A 12,727-nucleotide genomic window follows, 5' to 3' on the forward strand; every position below is an offset into this window, starting at 1 on the left:
GGCATATTTTTAATTAAATTGAAACTATGATTTATGTGTGTGTGTGAGTGTGTGAGCTACACCCTGAATGAATTAATCACAAATGAACATAATGTGGTAATTTTTTCTGCACAGTGGTTTCATCAAATACATTAAGATGAATGTGTTAAATTAAATGTCATCTGTTATTCTAATTTAATTAAACTCGTTCTGGCTGTTGCTGCATCCACTTTAATCCTGACAGGGAACATTTCCATGCAGTTATAACATGATGACATCACAGGGCTGTAACGTCCTCCATGTTTCTGTCCTGTGTAGACTTCCTGTCCCGCCTCCGCCATGAGTGACATCTACGAGTCAGCGGCCAACTCTCTGGGTCTGTTCAGCAGCCCCTGTCTGACCAAGGTGGAGCTGCGACTCACCTGTAAAGGCATCTCAGACCGAGACGCTCTGTCCAAACCCGACCCCTGCGTCATCCTTAACATGCAGTCCCACGGACAGTGGATGGAGGTAGGTCGTCATGGCAACCAGACCAGTTTTCTGTGTGTGATGGTTTTAATGTATTTTCTCTTGTCCTCCCCAATGTTTCTACAACTTTCTGGTGCTGTAACATTTAAGGGGGGGTTGGGGGGGTTTGTTCTCCTGGTCCTCGTACAGACCCTCAGCTTGTGGCCTGTAAATACCTCTGAAGCAACCTGTGTGTTGCAGTGGCTGTATGAATGAAGGCTGAGTGGTGGAGCTTCGTGCTGGGAGGTGTTGGTGTAGTTCCGGGTCTCTGCAGGTTGGAGCTCAGGTCTATTTGTTTTGGACTGAATGAGTCGCTGCAGCATCAGTTTGTGTAGATTTTCTGTGTTTCTGCTTCAGTCTGAGTCCAAAATATTCTCTTGTAGCCTGTTACTGTCCCTCACAGTTAGGAGCGAGCTGATGATCTGATATCGTGGATGATCTTCCCTGATCTCCTTTTGTTTTACAAACAGGGAGAATTTTCAAATGTTATTGATTTTTCTCTTACTTTGATGGAACATGTTTAGTTATGTTTGTATCAAGGACCAGTGTGAATCCCAGGGACAGTGAAGGTGTGTGTGTGTGTGTGTGTGTGTGTGTGTGTGTGTCTGTGTGTGTGTGTGTGTGTGTGTGTGTGTGTAAACCTTGGACACCCTGAGACAGATCCAGACTCTAATGTGCCTCACTGGAACAGCAGGTGAATAAATGACAGACACACAGAGGTGTTTCCCAGCTGCTGTTGTGCTGCCATCATTCACCATTAAATAGATTTAGAGTCGTAATAATGTTCCTGGAGCTCAGCAGAAATCAGCATCTGTGTTACAGCCTCCTGTCACATGAACATCACCGCCTCAGGAGTAAAGACTGATCAGGTTCAAGTGCCTTCACACACACACACACACACACACACACACACACACACACACACACACACACACACACACACACACACACACAGCCTGCAGCCTGTCATCCCCCCCCCCGTCCGGATGCTGTGTTCGGTTCACAGCCTGAAGCTGGGGATTTTGGGTGGATGTGACCTGTTGGAGTCTCTAATGGACAGAGAAATGCTCAGATGTGGACGAGCTGCTGATGAAGACACAGGAAGGAGCTGAGTTATGAGCTAATGAGGCACAACAGAGCAAATACAACAAGACAACATGATGCACTCACCACAGTCTGTCACACTGACAACATCGACCTTTCATCTGTGTTTAATAACCAATCACTGCAGCCAGGCTCTGAGCCGCTGGGGACCCGGGTCAGACCAGAACTCTGGATCTGGTGACATTCGACTTTGTAAAAGACATTCAGCTCAGAAACAACAAACTGTGTCACAGGAGAAACACACCAACACACACCTGATTATTATTTCACTGTTTTCAGTGGGAAAGAAATGATGGAGCAACAACAACCAGAGACACAGATTTAGAATTTGACAGATTCTCCAGTCCACGGTTCGCCCACTGAAACAAGGTGGACAACCCCGCTGAGCTCAGACTCCTCCCTCTGACCTGCAGGACGATCTTTACCAGAGCTTTGGTTTAACCTCCCACAGCTGGTGACGCTGAGGAGTTTAATCTCTTCTGAAGTCAGACTTTCACGTTCGTCCACGTCAGTCGCGGCGGCGATGCATTCATGGTCTCCTCAGATCTTCCCACTCCCCAAGGTGGGAAGTCACTCTTGAGGTGTATTTTATTTCTCTGCTAATGAATCACTTTTCTAACTGATCCATGTCACTGATTACCAAAGACTCTTGACACATTCGCCTGGGTTCCTGCAGGTGAGCAGTCACCTGTAAAACTGCAGCAACAATTCAATCAGCAGATGAACGACAGAGCGGGAGAAATAAAATGGAGGAACAGACTTCGACCTTAGACCTTAGACCTCGACTGGAAGTGGTCCTGTGAGTTCCAATATGAAGGAAATCACAGACAGAACAGCCGTTAGAGATCTGGTGGATCCAGATAATGATCCAGATCTGGTGGATCAAATGAGGTCTGGACTCGACATTCTAGTTCATATAGTTCTGAGCTGCAGGAAGTCCAACACAAAGACCGTCGTGTAACATCAGCACCAGCTCAAGCTTCACCTGAGGTGAACCAGTTCTCCTCCAGAGGAAAACCTTGTGAATGTGATGAAGGTCCCGTCCCACAGCAGGACGCAGTGTTGACCCCCCGACGCTCTGGTTTCTTCACATTTCTCTAAATTTGCTTCATTAAATCGATTTGTCTAAATCTCTGTTCTTTTGTTTAAATCAGACTGAAATTCTGCAGCTTTCATTTCTCTCTGGTCTGAACTGTTTGAAAACCCATGAGTTTGAAGTGTTTGTTGCAGCATGAAACAGGAGAAACCTGGAAATCTGGATCAGGGGCTTACATGCCAGTGTGCCCTGGTTTCTGCCAGACCCCTCAGGGTCCTGTACTGCGGTTTCTGAACCCAGGATAAGCTGCTGACCAGGATACTCCAGAAACCTGGTGATAAGCAGGAAGTGTGTGTTTGTTGGTCTCGGTGTTTAACCCTGGTCTTCATGGACAGATAATCTGTTTCCCTCAGTGATGTGAACACAGGGCGGAGCCTCAGTCTCTCCCGGCGTGGCGCCGCTCGTCGCCTCCCTCCGTCCTCTCTGTCATCAGCCATCTGGAGCTGGACTGTTTGGGTAAACGACGTCTGGTTGGAAGCTGCTCAGGTTCATTATCAACACGACAGATGATGGAGCAAAAGAAAAGAAAAGAAATAATTCTCTGCTGGTGTCTGCCTTTTGAGTCCAAACACAGTGACTCGCTGCTGGGGTTCATCCATATCTGATCTTGGAGGCACTTTGCATTTTACGCAGTTTATCTCAGCAGGCAATTCTCATGTAATGACTTTTTCATTGGTTAAAGAGCAGCTAAAGTAAAAACTCATTCCGAACACCAGCAGCACAATCTCTCCTCTTTAATGGCTCCACTTTTAATAAAAGCTCTGTCTCCTCCTGGGAGCTGAGGATGGATCTGTTCACTGCTGCCACGGTTTACTCTTAAAGGGTCAGTTCACCCAAATTACAAAAACACCACGTTTGACAAATAAAGCAAAGTTATTATTTAATATTAGAAGAATGAAATTAATTTTTGGAGGAATTGATACAAACTGGTTCTTTAATGTGGAGGCGGATCATTCTGCCTGATCCAGAGTCAGTGACTGAATTTTTGAGACTAAATTTGTTAATGTTTTATGTTTTCATGTGAGCAGACAGTCGAACGACGGCAGGAAACAATGGGACTAATGTGAACTGGACACGTCCACAGGCAGGTTCAGTGTCTGCTGCTGCTGCAGTTACACTGACTAAACTCCCATCATTCACCTGAACCAAGAGTCTGAACACAACCATTAACAGGTGAATGCAGCTGCAGGTGGAGGCTGAACTGCTGACACCAGGTGTGCTCAGTCTACCTGCCAATCAGCTGATGTCAGAGACTCAGCAGAGTTACTCCAGCAAACACCACCTCTGATTAAAGTGAGTTGTGGTTATTTGTGGGGCTGAGTCTCCACAGTCAGCATGTTACTGCAGTAGATTCAGGTCAGCTCCAGTGTGGGAGGAGCTGAGTGATGAGCTGCTGTGGGCGGGGTCACCACCAGGTCACACCTGAGCTGTCAGAGCGCCACAGTTGAAACCAAATCAGCCTCATTAGCAGCTGTGAGATATTAGCTGTGTCCCAGTTCAGAGGCTGCATCCTTCAGAGGAGGCGGGACCGTCGAAGACCGAGAGGACCGAACCTAAACGAGATGGTCGAACTTTATTTATTTTATTTTATTTCTTTTTCACTGAGCTCTTTGTAACGTCATGTCAGACTGAGTGTGGGACGGTGGTTGGATGAAGGCAGCTCAGTGGCTGTTTCACTGCTCAGGTCTGAGGCTTGGTCTGTGTCAGTGTCGGCGGGGATTATAATCTGGGTGACAGGAACTCTCTGCTCCCAGAGAGCCAGTCATCAAACTGTAATGGTGACGTTATAATGGAGAATGTTTGTTCTGTGGCTCTTTATTAAAGTTTTATTGATCCGGGGATTATCATCTCTCTCCTCCTTCTGGTTTCTCTCCCTCACATTTTTAATTGACCTCCTCCGTCATTAAAAAAATCATCTCCTGTCAGAATCATCTCAGACTGTTTCAGCTGTTTTCACCCAGTTCAGACATCAACAGATTTAGTTTCCTCCTCTGACTGATGTGCAAAAATAGAATTACTGACAACATGATAATGGGTCTTAATAAAACCATAAATGTTTATTAGGCTGTGAATGGCACATGAGGGTGTGTCTAGGCCCAGAACTCTGTACTATATTTTCTCTGCCTTGAAATCCAGAAGAAAACAGTGTTTGCTCATTGGTTAAACCTGCAGACAAATGTGTTTGTGAATCCTCATCAGGAAGTTGATTCCAACGACTCTGCCACTGAGATTTAGCACACATTAGGCGTTAACAGATGCTAAGAAGCTGTTAGCAGACGTTTAGCCGATGTTAGCAGACGTTTAGCAGCTGTTAGCAGACGTTTAGCCGATGTTAGCAGACGTTTAGCAGCTGTTAGCAGACGTTTAGCCGATGTTAGCAGACGTTTAGCCGATGTTAGCAGACGTTTAGCAGCTGTTAGCAGACGTTTAGCAGCTGTTAGCAGACGTTTAGCCCATGTTAGCAGACGTTTAGCCCATGTTAGCAGACGTTTAGCAGCTGTTAGCAGACGTTTAGCCGATGTTAGCAGATGTTTAGCCGATGTTAGCAGAGGTTTAGCAGCTGTTAGCAGACATTTAGCTGATGTTAGCAGAGGTTTAGCTTATGCTGGGTTTTGCTAACGACCAGAATGTCAGTATTTTACACGTCAACACGACGTTGGCAGACGTTTGGATGTTGGCTACTGAACAACCCAACATTAAACCAACAAAATATCGACGTCAGCTGTCGTCAGTTATTACACGTCAGATTGTTGTAGCACTAGACGTTGTCCTGACAATGATTTGGTCACATGACCTCACAACCTACATTCAACCAAATATTAACCTATAATGACGATGGTTAGCATTAACAGCTGTTTATTTACCAGTGTAGAAGAAACGTAGAACACAACGTTAACGCTTGTCTCTATCAAGTTGTTCCTACTGAAGTTAGCATGCTAACCAGCTAGTTAGCTACAGGTCGTAATCAGCTGCTGTACAGATGACAGTCTCCCAGACAAACTCAGGATCTTATCTTTCCTACGGTTCTTCTAAGATTGAGCTGCAACGATCAGTCAATTAATTGATCAGTGGATCAATGTGAACTATTGAAGAGAAGCAATTATTCTGATAATTAACCAACAAAATGAGAGAATTGAGAACATCACTGTCGACTCAGCAGTTTGAACATTTCACAGATTGACAGATTAATTGATAATCCCGAGAATCTTTGACAGATTATCAGTTTTTGATTTTGACTAATCGACCTGGAAAATGTTGAAATAATCAGTGTCTGTTGCGTATGAGCAGAATAATTCTGAGCCGGACGACTTCCTGTCTCGTCCCACAGTTAAAACCTGGGGAACAGCTCAGACTTCAGCCTGAAGACGCCACAACCTCAATTTTAGTTTTAACAATTTAACAGACAGTTGCTGTTAAATAATGGAAATAAGTGACTGCGGCACACACACGTCGTCTGAGAGCCCTGGAGCCAGCAGAGCTCGGTCTGTTGTCAGAGTCTCACACAGTTGAGATGGTAATGTATGCACTGTGACATTTCCCGCTGTCGCTGACGCAGGTCGTCTCCCTCCGGGCCGCCACACCCTCCATCAGTTAAACGTCTGGGGAGAGAGAAAGATGATAACGTGAAGCAGAGCCCGAAGACAGGAGTGGGATATAACTGGGACCAGTTAAAGATTTAAGGTTCAGTGTTTCACCGGAGGAAACAGAAGAATCCAACAAAGCAGCTCAGGAGCCATGTTGACGCCCTGCACACACACAACCCTGCATGTTACACACATTACAAACTGGACACATAACAACCAGACCACAGCACAGTCACAGTGACGGTGTGTCTCAGTCAGAGCTGCGAACAGCTCCACGAGTTCCTGACCCCGCTGCAGTTCCACAGACGTGATCCTGAGCAGACTCAGCTGAGGGTCACGCTGAGGTCACAACAGATCTGCTGCATTAAACATGACACAGCCTCCCTCTGAGGACAGAGACAAACTCTGAAAGAATTAAAGAATAAAAGTTTCTGGGGGTTTGGGGAGTTACCTCAGCTGCTCCCCCTGTTGTTTTCTCACCGTCAGTGCAGGTGAGTGACAGAAACACTTCAGGTTAAATCATCAGAGCAAAAGGTGAACAACACATTTTGCTTCAAAGGTCCATATTTCACTCTTCTTCTGTGGTTTGAGAACCAAAAACCATCTCAGTGTAGTTTTACATCTCCTCTCTCAGGTTCTCTCTGGAGCTCTAGTAACAACAGGTCAGTCAGCCAATCAGAGGAGAGGATCTGAGCCTCTCTTCTGATTGGCTGATCGTTTACTGAGTGATCCAATAAAAATATAGAAACCAAATCCTGCAAGGTTGGATGGTGGGTCCAGGTGGGCGGGGGTTTGGGTGTGACTGAGGGCGGTGACTGCTTTGTTGTGACATCACAAGTCCTGACGGCTGGTTTTAAGGCTCAGTGTCTGAATACAGGCTGTGTGCATTTCTCTGTGGACTGAGGCTTTGATACTTTCACAGTATTAATATAGAACCTAGACCTGCTTTATAATCAAACCACCAACCACCACAAAACACAGCACAGTCCTGGAGGCTCTGCGCTGTGACACTGTGGAGGTCAAAGTTCATCAAAAGCCATAACAGACTTTTAACCAGAGGCTCCTCTGTGAATGTGTTGAAGGGCTTTTGCCTGTGTGAGGTTAGAAATGTTCACTCTGTCACTTCTTGTTGTGTTAGTGTGCGTTTGTGTGTTTTCTCAGTGTGTGTGGTCAGGCCTGGTTTCTCTTGCCCCACTTTATGTTTCTGGGTATTTTTAGTTGTTGCTCGGTGGAGAAAATGCAGATGAAGCATCCACACGGACACAAACTCCTCTCCCCCTATTCCCTCATTCTCTCCCTGTTTTTATTTTTCCTCTCGACCCACTTTCATATTCCAGCGTCTCTGATTGTTTCCCATCAGCCGGAGTCTGAGGTGAAGCGACTGCAGGTCACAGCTCTGACAGGACGATGACGAGTTTCTCTCTCTCATTATTTTTCCTTTAATCTGAGGCTGACAAACAGGTTTGAACAGATGAGAAGGCGTCTTCGGTCCATCAGATCCTCTCAGATCTGGTTCTCAGGACTTGTCAGTTTTTCAGTCGGGACAGATTCAGTTTGTGAATTCAAAGCTTTAAACACTGATTAATCTTTGGAGTATGTGAAGTTAACAGAGAGAACAACCTGCTGAGCTTCAGCAGCTCAAACAGCATCAGCATCATACACAACCTGTCTGTACAGTCAAACACACAGTTTGTCTGTATATACAGCAAAACAAAGACTGATTCATACACAGAGACTCAGCATTTCAGTTGAACTGGACACATTTACAGTGAAATCAGAGATGTTTCTATTCTTCAGTCGACTGATGAAGAAAACAAAACAGAGTCTTAAAACCAGTTCTCATGTCCTCACTTCCTGTCCCTGCTCCTGAGTCTCTGGGTGTTTCAGTGTGTTTCTGCTTGATGGCTGAAGTCAGGTCTGTGTTTAACAGCAGCTCAACACATGTTCAGGTTTGATTCTCTGACATCAGATCCATCAGTAAATCCCTCAGTCCTGATTCTAGAAGCTTCTCCATCTGTTAAAAAGGCCGGTTGCTAACAAGAGTCTAGATGAGACGACAGAGGTTGTCGGGGACGTTAAACGTCATCAGTCCAACATGAAACCGACCTCCTCACCAGTCCACCTTTACAGCCTCGCTGTGTTTCTACAGACTGTCACTAACTCTGTCAGAGGAAAGGCTTCTGTAGAAGAGCTCAGAGCTGAATCAGACTACAGGCTGGAGGTTAGTGGTGGTGACGGTGAAGTCATGTGACCGTGGGGTCGTTGGTTTACAGCCTAACATGAGCTTTTTGCTGCTGCTGGTTGTGTTTAGGCTTCAAACATCAGAATGTGGAGTCATTAGTGAAGATGATCCTGCTGAACCAAACCTGTCAGGATCAGAAACTGTTGCTGATTTTCTCTAATCATCCGAAACACAATGGAGAAATCCTATTGGCTGTTAGTGGAGGGACCCAGGTGATGATGACGTCAGGGATGGACTATAGCAACACGTCGTCCCTGCAGCTCTGTTATTGTTCCTCGTTCATTGTACTTTTTTGACGCTAAGTAACCAACTGCAGAGGAGACACTCAGCTTCCTGTTTCCACCGACACACACATGCTCAGTGTTCGTGAAAGGTCATGTGACGTGTGTTTGTATGGATGGAGATTACTTCTGATATGGAGCTGAAACACTCATCTGGATAAAGATCGTTTTTACTTTAAAACACTATTTTACAACGTGGGAAAACCAATTCACATCAAATTAACGTCACCTCATCACCAGCCTGTCTGTCAAACCCTCAGTTTTCATGAAAACATTTCATTATCAATCAAAGTAGAAACAAGGATCTGAAAGCTCCAGTCTGCTGTTACATTTCTGCAGCGACAAAGAGACAAAGGGAGTGAGATCAGACTGAAAGTGAAACACTGCCGGTTTTATGCCATGAATAAACGTCCTGTCTTCCTCTCCCTGCTGCTGGCGGTCCTGAGATAAACCACGTCGCTGTCGGTTTGTTGTGGATCAATCTGAGGAACATGAAGCGGAGCACAAACAGATCATGAAACTCATTCTTCACATCAAAACTCACCTGCTGGGAGGACAACGATTCTTCTTCTTCCTCCTCTGATCGACAGCAGAGCTAAATATTTCCCAGTCAGCTGATCTGAAGCCTCAGGTGTTTCTGTTTCACATCACAGGATCATCTGGAAGTCAGAGGCAGCTGGATTCAGTTTGACTCCTGATGACTCTGATCCAGTTCTTCAAGAGTCCAGATCAGTTTTTTCTGCTCGTCACCTTTCAACTACCAGACAATACAAAGTTCTGCACATGAGACACAGACGAGATAAAAAACACAAACAATTTAAAACGACAGTTAGATAAAACAGAATGAGACAAATTAAAGAGCAGAAGAAAAGTTCAGGCTGTGAACTGTTGGAAACAGAAGAGTCTGAGAACTGAGCTGTTTAAATCTATAGACTGTTATGATGAAGATGAAGATGATGATGATGGTCTTGTTCTTCATGATGACTCCTGACTGGATTTGAGGAAAAGAAATCTGGAGCTCAGACCATCAGACCAGGATCTCCATCAGTCCTGGATCAGGTCTCAAACATCAAACAGCTGCTCTGCTGTGTTCAAACTACAGTTGTTTTAAATGTTGAAGCAGCAAGGAATTGTGGGACGGCTTGGTCTCCTTTCCTTTATTAAGGGAGGGTTCAGTGTTTCCTCTGCTAAAGGTGATAAGATAGGAAGCACGGAGGCTCCTTTCCTCAGCTCTCATCATGGCTGCTCAGATCCTTCAGGTCACTTCACTCAGTCTGAACCTTCAGGAGAAAAAACACTGTTCGACCTCAGACTCTGGTCTGGACTCTGGTCTGGACTCTGGTCTGAATGGTTCACGATGGAGCAGCAGGTTAGAAATAAACGTCAACACCAACAGGACGAACAGGAAGTTGGAGTAAAGATCTGAGAACTGGACTCATGTGGTCTCTGCTGGTCTCTGCTGGTCTCTGCTGGTCTCTGTGACTGTGGTGGAAACACAGGGACGCTGCAGTCCACAGGTACACAGGTGTCAAACACACTCACTTGTGTCTCTTTGAATAAGTAGCCTTGGCTCCTCCCATGGGCGTGGCCACAGTCATGACGAACACATGTCAGACTCAAGCAAATATACAAAATACAACAAATACAAAATATGATCCAGTCAGTTACAAATGAAGAAAATCAGTGAGAAGAAGAAATCTCACTGTCCTTCTCTGACACTGAGACTCACCTGAGACTCACCTGATGTGGAGCCAGTTTGTTTCCTAACTGCACTAAAGTTGAGTTTTTGTAAATGGGGTTTGGTACAGTGTTTCATCAGGATTAAAACATGTGTGATCTCAGTTTGTCATGTTGTGTTTGCTCCACCGTCTCTCAGTTTGTGAGATTCTAGTTTTTGGATCTTAATCGTCTCATTAAAGCAGAGTTAAGGGATTTGTTGTCCATCTGGGAGCAGTGAACGAGCTGAAAACACAACTGTTATACTATCTGCTGTTGTCATGTTACCTCAGAGTGTAGTCTAACATCAGCTAACAGCCGGCGTCCTCATAAACAGAGTCCTTCAAAGTCACTTTTATCAGAATTAAGAGCCAGACATAATGAGTCACCAGCTCAGATATTAAACCAAACACCATCAGTGTCATTATCTTCAAACAAACGTGTTGGACACAGAAACCTTCTGTGTGGCCTCTCTGAGTCCTGGTTCCTGTCTCCAGACCACCACCAGAGATCACCGCTGTCCCGAGGGGGTTGGGATCTGGTCTGCAGGCCTGCAGGTCTGCAGGTTGTCTCCTGAGTCCTGTCATTACCACGTCTGCTGCTGCTGAACGTCAGGAATCTGCTCGTCTTCTCGCCCTCTCTCAAGTTCAGACTGAGGTGGAGTCTTAGAACCTGAAATCTGATCCATCTGCACCTGACCTCTGTCTCTGATCAGTGAAACTAAAGATGCTCAGGAGAAACGTCGCTGCTGAGGATGGAAATCAAACGAGACGAGGAAACACTACACAACAGGAGGAGCAAACAGTGACATGCAGACAACTGAAACCAAAAATTCCTCCTGTTGTATCTCATTTGTTGAATTCTATAATATATAAATTCAGGAGCGAGAAAACTCTGTAGTTTGTTCGTTTGTCAGCAGGATCGCACAAAAAGTCCTGAACCGATTTTCACTGGTCTTGGTGGAGGGATGGGTCCTGGTCCAGAGACAAACCCATTTCATTGTGGTGCAGATCTGGATCATTATGACTCTGCTCCGGTGTCAGACAAGGTCAGAGGTCATCTGTCCGTCACATACTCATCAAGGTGATATCTCAGTTTCACCTCGAATGAATCTCTTCAAATCTGGTACAAACCTTCACCTGGACTGAACTGATTATATTTTGGTGGTCAAAGATTTAAGGTCAAAGGTCAGCGTGACCTCACTAAACACTTTTTAGCCATAACTCAGACTTCAGACAGAAATTATGTCAAAATGTTTAATCTTTTCTTTGACTGTAGATAAACAGGGACGTGACCTGAAACTAGTCTGTGATTCTAGTTCACCATGAATCAGATCTTTTTCTCTGCAGGCTGGTGTGTGTTGAGTCTGAGCTGTGAGAGCTTCTTGTGGTGCTTTGTGACAGGACTGTTGCTGTGGGAAGTTTTGAAGCTCGAGTCTTCAGGAGAGTCTGAAAAGTGAAACCACAGCAGGAGAATGAGAAGTTGTTTCTGTGGATCATCGGGAGCTGATCTCTGTTTTCAGATCAAACTGCTGAGGAGACCTGCTGGAGGATTTTCTGCATTCAGCTGCCAAACTCTTCCGTCTCCTCACGTCTCCTGTGGGAGCTGGACGTGTGACAGACGTCGTCCAAACAGACAGAAACAGAAAAGTGAGAAATCTCAGCGACTGTTCCAGGAAAACGTCCAGCAGGGTCAGCTGGAGGATCAGCAGGGTGTTGGGTCTCCTCTCAGGCTCCATGTTGGATTTCTTTTCAGCTGATTCAGACAAACTTTGAGGATCCAATTAAAGTGTCTGTAAAGAGCGTGTGGAGGAGCTGCAGCCTGAGCACCATCTGTCTGAGGAGGCCTCTCTGACCGGAGGACAGCGGTCCGACCACACGCAGCCTCGCAGCAGCTCAACGCTAATTTAGCTCTCGAGTAGTTTTTACTTGTGTGTCATCAGTTTGTGACTCGTCTGACGCAGGGTTGACTTTTCTGTCACGATCAGTCCTGAACCTCTCACCTGACAGGAGGGAAACATGTCTTCCAGCACAAGCTAACAGAAGCATCGCGGCCGTGTTTTCACTGGTGTGATAACTGTGAGACGGCCCCCCTTTACAGCCAGGGGGCAGTTTTATGAGCTGAGAGTCCTGCTCCACTCATGTTTTCAGCTTCAGTAATTAACCAGTTAATCTATGAATCAATTAATTTTTAACGAATTTCTTCTGGTTTCCCAGTG

General features: G+C 45.5%; 1 protein-coding gene across 2 annotated transcripts in view; it reads left to right on the forward strand.

Moving 5' to 3' along the window:
* The window catches only part of cpne4a (copine IVa), a 50,472-nt gene that overhangs the window by 7,821 nt on the left and 29,924 nt on the right, over positions 1-12,727 (forward strand). For both annotated transcript variants that reach the window (XM_071469210.1, XM_071469209.1), the window contains one exon: positions 298-489. In XM_071469210.1, the coding sequence (XP_071325311.1) occupies positions 319-489 (171 nt within the window). In that variant the 5' untranslated portion in view covers positions 298-318. The remainder of the gene's footprint in view (positions 1-297; positions 490-12,727) is intronic.

Source organism: Trachinotus anak, unplaced genomic scaffold (genome assembly GCF_046630095.1).
Source record: "Trachinotus anak isolate AG129_WGS33_773 ecotype Australia unplaced genomic scaffold, CSIRO_AGI_Tana_v1 ptg000032l, whole genome shotgun sequence".
In the NCBI taxonomy this organism is placed as follows: domain Eukaryota; kingdom Metazoa; phylum Chordata; class Actinopteri; order Carangiformes; family Carangidae; genus Trachinotus; species Trachinotus anak.